General features: G+C 41.3%; 1 protein-coding gene across 1 annotated transcript; it reads right to left on the bottom strand.

Annotated features, from left to right (window-relative positions):
- Positions 1-4,190, bottom strand: chgb (chromogranin B). Its single transcript, XM_005724926.1, has 7 exons — positions 3,824-4,190; positions 3,583-3,629; positions 3,405-3,495; positions 1,787-3,089; positions 1,489-1,588; positions 1,193-1,303; positions 1-279 (listed from the first exon to the last, which is right to left on the bottom strand). Exons 1-7 carry the CDS (start codon positions 3,867-3,869, stop codon positions 199-201), a joined length of 1,779 nt encoding a protein of 592 aa, XP_005724983.1. The 5' UTR covers positions 3,870-4,190; the 3' UTR covers positions 1-198.
- Positions 4,191-12,461: the final 8,271 nt, after the last annotated feature.

Genomic DNA, 12,461 nt, shown 5'->3' with positions numbered 1-12,461 from the left:
TTTCTCTGAATATAAACATCCAAGCCATTCCCATGCTGTTTGATTTGATAACATCAAAATATCACAAAAACGAAAACTCAGCTAAAATGCTTTGGCAAGGCTCCAGGGTTGTTGTTTTTTTTCTTCATTTTAACACTGCAAGCACACTAAACTGGCAGACATACAGTAAAATTGCAACTTTTTTTTTTTGTTTTTCAGTTATGCAGTGTTTTCATGCAACTTGGCTGCAATTTTCTGCAACTCCATATCCATCGCTGCCAGGTTCTGTAGCTCTTTCTCCTGAAAAACACAGATTAACACATTACCAACATTTCCTGCTGGAACAGCATCACATTTGGAATAGAAATCAGGACTGAATGATCATACATTTCCTTCTATTTCCCCCGCCACCCTGTGCCTGCTTCAAATAAAATATTGTAATTGGTCATTTAGGTTAACTAGTCCCTCGTCATGCTTGTAGTTGCATTGCTGAAGAACTAATAAATCATTATGCCATCGCCTCCCTAATTTGTTTTTCTGCTTCAAAGACAGGGAGGTCTCTGTAGGCTCTAGTTCTTTTTTTTTTAATGGGTATATTATAACTTTGTTTGCTCTGAGAAGCTGCAGTCATGTGGTTCTTACTGTGATTACTGCAGCACTCATAAAACGCTGGTGCAGGGAGAGCAAAAAAAAAAAAAGAAGCGCTGTGAGGAAGTCAGCACGCAGATTCAAAGCAAGCCAGACGAGTCGCTGCTCATGAACGCACTGGTTAGATTCTCCTTTATGTTTTGAGGACATGCTCACAAGGGGCGGTTCTTGATGTGCATTTGCACAGATGCGTTGAGCTTTTTGAAGGATAAATCCCAGGATCACGGTGCAGGCTAGAGATGTCCCTAATGAGACGAGCTGCTTTTTCTCCTCGTGAAGCGGTGCGGTGGAGGTGTGTGATGCGCTCTGTGGTTTTACTAGGTCAGCTAAATGTGGTGCAAATAGTTTACAGAAACAGCTGCAGAGTGCAGTGTGGTTTTTATCAGATTGCGTTCTTTTGTATGAACTGACTTTTTGTAATATTAAATTACCTGTTTGTTGTCTGAACCCTTCTGGTCATCAGTATAAGTAGCAGACGTGATTCCAAGACTAATTTTCAGTCTTCATCAGTGGCATAAAACACTTTTTTTTTTTGCACTTGTGAATGCAGCCTTTTTTTTTGTACCTCCTGTGGTGTAAGTGCTCTCTGCTGTGAGCTCCTCATTGCCTCCTCTTGAGGAGAGTGGTTAGCCAGCTGGTTTATCTTATAGCTCAGCAACTTGGTCAGTTCATCCATCTGAACAGACAAAAAGGAAAAAAATACATTGTGTCTACAAAAATATACAGTGACTTCAGACTGGGTGAAGTAACATTCTGTTGAAAAATGTCAAAACTAAGCGCTCTTTGATGTAGCACACAGAGCAGTTATATGCAGTTGATTATCTTCAGTCAAACGCGGTATTGTCACAACCTCGTGCTTACCTTGTTTGAGGTTGCAGTGTGTTCTTCTGAATCCCTTTTAAACCAGGCTGGGTGGTAGAAGCCTCGGTAAATCCAGGGATTGCGCTTCTCAGCAAGATATCTGAAAAATGGTTAGATTTTTACCAACTTCTTCTTATTTATTCGTTTTTTATGGCAGCACATGTTTCATTTGTGAGATTTGGCTTTTATTCTCTGTTCTTACAGTAATCTGCAGTATTTTGTGCTCCAGATTGCAGGCAATGAACCTGCAACACTTAACAGTAGAAGTCGTTTGACGTGAAAAAAATATTTGAAGTACCTCAAAGCTGCATCTCTGTCCTTTGCCGCCTGCGCGTCTTCTTCTGTGAGCTCCTCATCTCGTTTGTTTTTCTTTTGGTGGTACCTGCCGGGTCTCCAGTTTCTCTTCTCTCTTCCAGTGTCAAAATCAAAGTATTCCTGGCTGCGTTCTTCATCTGGCTCCTCTCTGGCTTCTTCTGACAGCTCTTCATCTCGCTTGTGTCTCCTCTGGTGGTATCGGCCAGGTCTCCAGTCTCTCTTATCTCTTCCGGTATCAAAACCCCAGTATTCTTGGCTGCGTTCTTCATCCGGTTCATCCCTAGCTTCATCTGACAGCTCTTCATCCCGTTTGTGTCTCCTCTGGTGGTACCTGCCGGGCCTCCAGTTCCTCCTCTCTCTTCCAGTGTCAAAATCCCAGTCTTCTTGGCTGCGTTCATCATCCGGTTCATCCCTAGCTTCATCTGACAGCTCTTCATCTCGTTTGTGTCTCCTCTGGTGGTACCTGCCAGGCCGCCATTCTCTCTTCTCCCTTCCAGTGTCAAAATCCCAGTCTTCTTGACTGCGTTCTTCTTCTGGCTCCTCTTTGGCTTCTTCTGACAGCTCTTCATCTCGTTTGTGTCTCCTCTGGTGGTACCTGCCAGGTCTCCAGTCCCTCTTATCTCTTCCGGCATCAAAATCCCAGTACTCCTGGCTACGTTCTCCATCTTCCTCGCCCTCTGATGGCTCGTCGCTGCGTTTGTGGAGGGTTTTCTTGTGATGATAGCGATGTGTAGGTTTCCAAATGCGTTTGTATCTCTCCTCCTCATTCTCATCCCCGTGCCTTTTATCTGCTTCCCAGCGCTCTTGGCTACGTTCCTCATCTACCTCGTTTTCTCCTAGAGGTTCCTCGTCTCGTTTGTGTTTTCTTTGGTGGTATCTTCCAGGCCTCCAGTTCCTCTTCTCTCTGTCTTCATCTTCCTCTTCCTCATCGTCTGACCTCTTTTCATCTACTCCCCAACTCTCTTGGCTGCGCTCGCCATCCTCTTCTTCCTCTCCTCGTTTGTGCCTTCTTTGGTGGAATCTTCCAGGCCTCCAGCTGCTCCTCTTCTCCCGTTCTTCTTCCACATCGTTCTCATGTCTCTTGTCCTTCTCATCACCCAGACTCCAGGATTCTTGGCTGCGCTCATCTTCTGGGTTTTCTCTTTTTTCTTCCACAGACTTCAGGAGTTCCTCGATGTCTTTCACATCTGCTGCCTTTGCCACTGGCTCTGCGTGAACTTTGACTATCTCTTCATGAGTTACTGAGCCATCCCCACTCTTCTTGTCCAACGGGGCATGTATAATACCTGTGACAGAGCAAAAGAAATATTATAAACAATCCACAAAGAGCTACACAGGTGCAAGTTATGATGGATTTGTAGTGGAATTTTAACCTTTAGATCAAAAGAATAATGATCTGAGGAAATCAGCACTACTTTTTTTTAGAGAAGTCATGTGAAAACTATGATCATTTTTAATGTAATGCTGCCTGATTTTATACCTGCTCAAAGCTTTGAGCTTCTCACTTGCGCTCTGAGTGCTGTTTTACCCGTCTGAAGGTTAAAAAAATTAATAATAATAACAATCCTGGAATTATCCAACCGATCATTTGTGCTACAGACCTGCTTGGATGATGTCTTTGCATTGCTGATCGACCTGAGAGTCCGGTTTGGAGAGAGCTTTGGACAGAACTTCAACCAAACATCGTGTTACCTGGAAAAATCAAATGAGCTAAATAAACAATATAGATCTTTGCACAGAAAATGCTTTGATTAAAAAGCAACGAATCGAAAAACATACCACATCCTCTCTCTGCTCTTCTTTACCAACTGGAAGCGCAAGATTTCCTGCATTGGAATAATTAAAAAAAATGTATCTGTGTTAAACATATAGGCTGATAAGCGAATAGTTTGCTTGTAGCGAATCTGAGGAATCGATGGCGTCTCTGTCCATGGTCCTGAAGAAACTTATTGTACAGCACTCAACAAAAAACGGGGGTGAAAAAACAGAATGAAAAGACGGGCATAACTCTTTCACCTACCTGTCAACAGAGCCGTAACCGCCAGCACGACTGGAACAAGTCTCATCGTGACGAGCTGACGGGTAAATCCGGGAAAACGTGACAAAGCTGGAGCTCTCGTCCCTCCGCGGCGGCAGGAGAGAGCTGCGCTGACTGTGCGCCTGCTGCTCTGAGTGTTGCAGCAGAGGAGCGCCTTAAATAAAGAGAGGAGTGGGCTGGAGGGGCGTGGGAGGAACAACCTTAGGCTCAGTTAATGTCATGACTCATTAGACCTGCAAAGAGAGCGACTTGATGGGAATTTCGACATTTTGTGGGAAGCCAAATTGTAATCCGGTTATTGTCGCGGTGCGTTCAGGTGACACGTTAGGTTAAAGAGGCGCTGGCATTAAGAGTTCATGCGGCGTGTTTGTCCTGCTGGTACGGCGGGTGGACACGACACGACCCCGAAGATGTTATGCAACGTGATACCTTACAAGACTACTTTGAAAGTGTCGTTTTCGATGTTCCCAGAGAAGTTTCTGTTTGCTGCTGGTGCTTGTGTCCTCCTTAGAAAAATAGTTATGTTTATTTCAGGTTATGCCTGGTGGCTAATTCCCTTAAAATATCAGTTGTCTCTGCGGTTTCCGGTTGTAGTTATATAATTCCTCCCTTATATTTGCCCAAACGGCTTGGGTGTGCGCGCTAAAGAAAGTCAGAACTGTACCCAAATTTCCCCAGTGATTCATCCACCTTTGAGCGAGCACCATCCACTTTCCCTTGGGAGCCAGTGGGCTTCAGCACTAGCAGAGGAAAACGAATGGAGATCTGCATCATTAGTTGTTGTGGTTAATCCTGCCTGGTGCGCATGTAAGAAGAAAACAAAAGAAAAAAGACTGTGTAGAGGTGTTTTTATTGTTACTGATATTGTTATTGTTGCCTTTTTTCATTGTTCAGTGATCTTTCTGGTGCAGTGTGGGCCTGATCAGGTGTGTAATCCCGCTGTCATAGAGAAACACGAACATTTACCCACTGCAATGTACAAAGTACAATTGTGGGTGTGTGTAAGTGTAGAGATTTTCTTTCCATTCCCAACTTTGTGGGAAACTAGGCTGTGCATAAACAGTGCCAGGATCTGTGAGTGCTGCTGTCTTTATGACAAACACTGGATTGGAATGAGCTGACACATGCAGCGACAGAGCTCAGACGTAGTAAGCTGGCCTCAGCATGGCTAAGGACATTAAAACTGACAAGTCCTGGCATCTTCTTTTTGGCACTTTGCATCATTTTCACTTCCCTGTACAGCAGTTTGTTCCCTCTTTGTCTACAGTGCAATCAGACGCAGGAAAAAGAAGGGAAAAAACAACAACAAATCAAATTAAAAAGTGAACTGAGAATTTTGACAATATAGAATGCTTAAAACTTAAAGTGGTTCCATCTCGGATGTTTTTAGATAAGTATTTTTTACATACGATGAGAAGCACTGACCTTTAAATGCCACAAAATACATTCAAATTCAATCATGTCTTGGAAAGCATAAGTCCAGAAACTGCAACCGCTGCAAGCAAAATTGGAATATTGCTTACCACAAATCTGAACTCTTGTCTGTGCTTGTCATCCCTACATGACTGGTTATTGACATCTCTATTTGTTACTGCACAGAGCCTCCTTTGGGGTGACTGAATTAATTACTGTTCAGAACATAAAACTGTAATGCCAGATGGTGTATTGCACACACAAGCAATACACACTGATTCTGTGGCGTGAAATATAGGAGGACCATTTTCAAGTGTGTATGCTTTGTGTTCAGTGAACAGCAGTAGGGTAGAAGAGCTCTGCAGTTTCCTCTATTGTCTCTGGGGAGGAAGTTATGTCTGAGGCTCAATATTCCACAGTGAGCCATGCAGTCAGTAGATATCAAAAGCACTGAGCCACTGAATGATACAAGTCCTGTGGCCTGAACAATGTGTGTGTGTGTGTGTCCGTAAATGTGTGCTCATTCACATGTGCTTCTGTATATGTGATTTTTGTGGCTTTGCCCCTTTTGCTCCAGGCCCGATTAATATTTCAGTGAGCCACGAAGATATACTGTAGGAGCTTACAGGGGATTTCAGAGGAGAAGCCAGAGTGCTCTGCTGGTCTCTCAGAGCACGACTCAGATTGGCTCGTCTGCAGCAACACCACCTCTTTCATCATCTCCATTTACATGAATGAACAAAAGGCAAAGTGGCTCATGATGAACACAATGCAGTGGGCCGCATGAAAGCCTCGACCGCGCTTTGATCTTTGGTGGGGACAAGCTTTGTGTTTGGCTCAAACCTACTGTGTGACTTTGATGATAGTCCAAGAACAATAGGGGAGTCTGTGTACAGTCACTTTTGGTCAAATACACGTGCGTTTGTTAATATTCTATGGTCAATGCACCATTGTTTTCTGATATTTTGTTGTGAAGGAGTAGCTTCTTATTAGTATATAGGCACAGTCTGATGTACTAAAGACTAAAGGTTCTCACTAATTAGCACCCATCCATTTTTAACATCTATCACAGCACAACTGATCATAAATAGTTTCTCTTTGTTCCAAAAGGAATATATCTTGTCTGCTGCTGTATGAGGCCCCGAAGCATTTTAGAGGACTCTGGAAATTGTGTGTTTTGTTTTGTTTATTCAGTAATTACAGCATTGTGTGTGTGGGTGGGTGGGGATTATTAAGATTGACTGTTGTACTGACAGAAGATGGCGCTAAAAATGTTTTTAAAGCTTTAAGCACTTATTTCTTAAATCCAGCTTCACAGACAGTTTTACATCTACATCCAGGCGTAAATTAGCCTTTATACATGTAGCGTTTAATGTCACCTTTCATGCCTCTCTCAGGGTGAACTGTAAAAACTTTGGTAATGCCTGATGCAAAAAATATGCCACATCCATCAGCAAGAACTGGATTTGTAGTAGGTTCTGGTTCCAAATCCCAGGCAAGCCCCCAAATTATGTTAGAGCACCTAAATCAATTGTTTAAAAGAACTGTAAGCATTTTAAATGCAAGTTAATTTTTTTTAAAGTCTCACAATACTAAACCTCTCTCCCAAATTCTTATTTATCAAAACACACTTCCAAAACAAACTACCTAAACCAAGAGTGAAAAAAGGCCTTGAATCAACCAGAAAAGTGGGTCATTGTGTTTTCTACTAAGCTAATATTAATCAACCAAACTGGTGAAACAAAAACTAAAAACAGTGTGTTTCTAACTCTAAGCTTAATCAATTAATCATGAAAGAAAACTGTATTCTTCTATATTTTATGGGGGTTGGTGAAAGATGGAGAGCCCCTCCACCTCCTTTGACTTTATATGTGGCGTCGCTCAAATTCTATTTCTTCTATAACATTGTTTGTGCTAATTATCCTCATCACAGTTTAGGTTTCAGAGCAGGATCCACACTGTGATGGGAAAAAAGTCTGGACCACTTGTGGCTCCTGGTGTTTCTGTTGCTAGATATTCAACAAACAAGACCAAGCAGACCATTGGGTAAAGACGATAGAAACGAATAAGCTGTAAAGAATGAAAATGAAGCTCCAAATGACCCATGAAGGTGTCATTACAGAACAGCTTGGTTGTTTATGCACTCATCAGGCTGTGCCATATCTCCCTTTATCCAGATCTGTAATGCTATTAGCACCTTCATTGTGGCATCAGGGTGCTTTCTCAATACAGCACTCAATGGGGTCCAAAAGGCTTTTGCAAGGATAAAATGGCCTATAAAGAGGATTTAGCTCTGATTAATTGTTTAATTCAGGATCTAGATTATCCTAATTAGCAGCCATGCAGGTGAAGGCTTAATTTTATAATATAATATGATAATACTTTACTGGATGTACCTCACTTATTGTTCAGCTTCAGCAACATTTTCATAACAGAATTCAGCTCCTTAATTAAATATCAGAGCGATAACCTGAGGCCAACGACAGAGAATGAATGGGGCTGAATGCCCCACTGAACCTGAAGGCACTCTTTCAGTGTTTGTCTGACTGTGAGCTGTAGACGTGTAGAACTGGGTACTGTAACTGAGCTCTTCTGACACCACCCATGAGTCATCTTTTATTAATGCAGATGGTTTTGGGATTTTTTTAAATGTTATTTTAGTAAAGGTGAAGATTCTAACGAAGTCTTCAAGGAGAAAAGAATACCAAGTGCTACTTAAACGAGAATAAATATGAATAAAGTGAATGTGGGATTTTCAGGGTTTTCAAGAATAAAGGTCACTGAGCCTTTACACTACACAGTGAGGACACTGTGTGTTTGCATTATAGCACTGTTATACATCCATATCATCATTTTGACTGCATAACCCACCTCCAGTGAAAACTCATTCATCCAAAATACTTGTGCGTTTCCTGCTGAATAACATTAAGAGTACTTATTATGGTAGCACAGGACCGGCTCATTTTAATGTGGTTACATAGCTGTTTGCCAAAATGTGCTAATGAAGTATAGTTATTGAGGAGATAGCATCATCGCTACACTCAGCTAAGAGAGCAAAATATCTCAAACTGTACAAGGAAGGCTTGAGCAGACTGTCGAGTTGGTTGCAAGAGCTAATGAAAGTTTTTATGTGGAGCCTGCTGCTGACAGCATGGCACTCAAGGCTGGCAGTAAAATAAAAAGAACTCTATTGAGAACTTATGGTGCTGCAATTGTAGCGGGAAAAAAGGCCAATAAACTAACCAAATCAAGCCAAGATCCATGCAAAGTCCAGTTCAGCTGATGAGTATAATATTCAATCCAGTCAGTTTATACTGAAAGAAAAGGATGGCATAAAAGAGTTAGATCTCTAGTTTTAGCTTCTGTGAAATTTGTCAAAAACACTTTTGCATCACTCTGCTCAGACAATTTATGTCCACTATTACTCGCCATATATATTTTTTTTATCCCAAAAACATAACAAATGTTGACTGCTACACATCTCAGCAGAATTACAACCTTTTGGACTGAACCTCTGCAGTGAATGAACATTTAATGTGGTCCTGCTGCTTATGTTCTCCTCTCGTGGGTTTAAATAATGAGTATTGATTTTTTTTATGTTAATGTGGCTATCACATAAATCAAATCAATAACTGTGATGAAGAGACACAGACAAATGTTCCATCAAAATAGTGATTAAAGCGTAAGTCCAAGCTGACGCTGAGGCAGTGTAGCATCGATGCATGTGTTTGTATTTTATCAGACCACATTTTCTTCCTAAGAGAGATTTGAAAGAGCACTCAAGTTTTTCCATTATTTCCCCCTCGTTTTCTCTCGTCGCTGCTTTTTCTTGCTGGTTTGCTGTAGTTTCTGCCTTTGTTGTCTCATAATACCACGTCAATATGGCACATGAAAGAGCTCACAAGAGGGACGACAGCTTCACAGTCTAAGTCCGTTTGTTCTTCATAGGAGAAGCAAATAAAAGCTGAAAACACTTCTTTTTTTTCTTCTTTTTCTTCTTTTTTTTAAATAAAAGAAAATGGGAATGGTGTTAGCTTGGCAATACATGAAAAAAATCACATTTTATAGCTTCACTACAGTCCCTGCACAGGAATGCTTGTGTCTTTTTGACTTTGAGAGACTTTTTAAAATAAAAACACAAAATACAAACTAGCTTTTCCATGTCATTGATTTTTGTCCCTACTACTTGCAGCTGAGGAAAGGCAGATAAGACACAGTGTACTGGAGAACTACAATTTACACAATGGTTACACAGTGGTTTTGTTTTGTTTTGGACACAGTGTCCAGACTGGGGAGTATTATATTGCATTTTGCATGATTATGACTGTAACGCGGATTAAGCACCTGTGAACTGCTTACAAAATACCTACAGGGAAGGCTTTATCTCCTTAAGCTCACTGCAGAGGTTGTAAAACATGTCAATAACTAAGTTATGCAATCCTTTTCTGTGCAGTAAAGCAGTAACTTTTGAGTATAAAAACATGTTAGGGAAAAGCGGTTCACTGCTTTAAAATCTCGACTGAAGTGATATTAAAATTGGCTGATTCTCCCCTAAAGCATCTTTACTGCTGTGACCTTCAACCCTTTACTTGAATGACACTAATGTTTTGCATTCTTCACAGGAGTGACAACACTGAGTGGTCTGAGTCAGGACCGAGACAGCGGTGAATAAGAAATTGGATTATTTTATCTAAATTCGGCCTCAGGTTCAAAGGTTTAAAGCTTGTCAATAAGTGTAAAGCTTCAGTGTGTTATACTGGCCTCAGACAGAGCCTAGAGGTAACTTCTTGATTGCATTCACGGTGAGGCCTTTTGGTTTGAAAGGTAACCTTTGTGCTAGATTCAAATAGGAGATTGCATTACACCAATTGCATCACACCGGTGTGCTCTGCAGGACAATAAAACAATAAATAATACTTACTATCTGTCTATTTTATCTATGTGTGCAAATCAAAACAAAATCATCTTGCGATTATTATTTGCCATCTCTGACCTATTAACACTGAACACACTTCATCTGGAGATCTGTTGCATATTTGATGTGGGAGCCAACAGCACATAATGTTTGTTGTGTAAGCTGATCACTAAATATTCAAAGCACACATGTGATAATGCCTCTTTGTTATTCTGTTTAGTTGCTGATGAATTTCTAGTAGTGTTCTCTTACAAAAACGCCCAACTGTGGAAAAGAGAGTAATCAGAGATCGTCTTTGCTTTAATTATTCGTGGCACAGATTCAACAAGGTGCTGGAAACATTCCTCAGAGATTTTGGTCCATGTTGACATGACCGCATCGCACAGTTTATGTAGATTTGTCAGCTGTTGTCGGATGATGAAAACATCCTGTTCCACTGCATCCCAGTGGTGCTTTATCGGATTGAGATCTGGTGACTGTGGGTCATTATACAGCAAACTGATTGTCATGTTCAAAAAAGCAGTTTGAGATGATCTGACCCTCATAAAATGGTGTGTTATCCTGCTAGAACCAACCATCAAAACACAGGCACACTGCGATCATAAAGGGATGGGCATGGTCAGCAATAACACTCAAATAGGCTGTGGATTTTAAACGATGCTCAGTTGGTACTAAGGAGCCCAAAAGTGTGCCAAGAAAATATTTCCCACACCATTTCCCCACAGGAGTCTGAACCACTGATACACTGATACAAGGCAGGATGGATCCATGCTTTCATGGTGTTTACATCAAATTCTGATCCTGCCATCCAAATGTCACAGCAGAAACTGAGATTCATCCAAACAGGCAACATTTTTCCAACCTTCTGGTGTCCCGTTTTGGCGAGCCTGTGCAAACTGGAGCCTCAGTCCCTTTCTTAGCTGACAGGAGTAGTACCCGACATGGTGTTCTGCTGATGTGTTGTAATTTAATAATAATAATGGATTGGATTTATATAGCGCTTTACAATGCCACTATTCATTCACACACTGGTGGAGGCAGCTACGGTTGTAGCCACAGCTGCCCTGGGGCAGACTGACAGAAGCAAGGCTGCCATATCGCACCATCAGCCCCTCTGGCCAACACCAGTAGGGTAAAGTGTGTTGCCCAAGGACACAACGACCAGGACAGAGAGCCCGGGGACCGAACCGGCGACCTTCCGGTTACAGATGCGCTTCCCAACCCCCTGAGCCACGTTCGTATTTGAGTTACTGTTGCCTTCTTATCAGCTCAAAGCAATCTGGTTATTCTCCTGTAATTCTGGCATCAAAGAGGCATTTTCACGCAGAGAACTAACACTTACTGGGTATTTTCTATATTTTACGGATCATTCTCTTTGCTGAAAATCCCAGTAGACCAGTAATTTCTAAAATACTCCAACCAGCCCATCAAAGTCAACCATGCCACGTACAAAGTCACATAAATCGCCTTTGTTCCCGATTACGATGCTCAGTTTAAACTTCAGTGTGTCCCTCTGACCATGTCTACATGCCCAGATGCACTGAGTTTATTGGATAAGTTAACCACAGACAAGGAGAATAGGTAAAGAGGGTTGCTCTCTTTTTCATCTTTTGAATAAGGAAAACTTACTTTAAAATTTCTCATGAAAGTGCATCACTTGCTGAGAAAGAGCCTTTCAGAAGGTATTATGAAAACAAGCTGGTTTGTGACTGTACACTTACACCAATAATTCTGTGTTATGTATGCGTTTTATTGTTATTTATGTTATTTAATAAACAAAAACTGTAAATATGCTGGCGTATATAAAACCCCAATTATTTTTCACTACAAGGTCTGTGTTTAAAATGTTTTTTTAATCATTAAGTCTGCCTCATAGCAAGGGCACTCACACTGGTAGTTTGGTAATTTGTTGTATTTTTCCTTTTCTTTCCCTAAACTCACTTTTGAACAGAGTGATCCTGTCACTTGTTTACTCTGAAAAGGTCTGTGATTTCAAGATGTACGATGTATGAGAAAGGCAGCCATTAATCTGATTATCTGATTTTATTCAGGTAGAAACGCAGCATGTTTGACGTATAACTCGCACGTCCTCGGTCAGTGTCTACCGGCCCGTCTGAGGAAGACATGAATGACTCACTGCTCACTATCACCGCTACAAAGATGCATGAAAATGATAGCCGGGGATTAAAACAATAAAGTGAACTTTATGATAGCTGTCATCTGCTTTAGCCGTCTTCCCTACTCACTATAAACGTGGACATTGAAAAATCATTTTCACCTGTTTCACATGTT

Source organism: Pundamilia nyererei, unplaced genomic scaffold (assembly GCF_000239375.1).
Source record: "Pundamilia nyererei isolate P.nyererei 1_Seehausen unplaced genomic scaffold, PunNye1.0 scaffold00013, whole genome shotgun sequence".
Classification (NCBI taxonomy): Eukaryota; Metazoa; Chordata; class Actinopteri; order Cichliformes; family Cichlidae; genus Pundamilia; species Pundamilia nyererei.
Note: the sequence above shows the minus strand (reverse complement) of the source record. Positions and strands in the feature narration are given on the sequence as shown.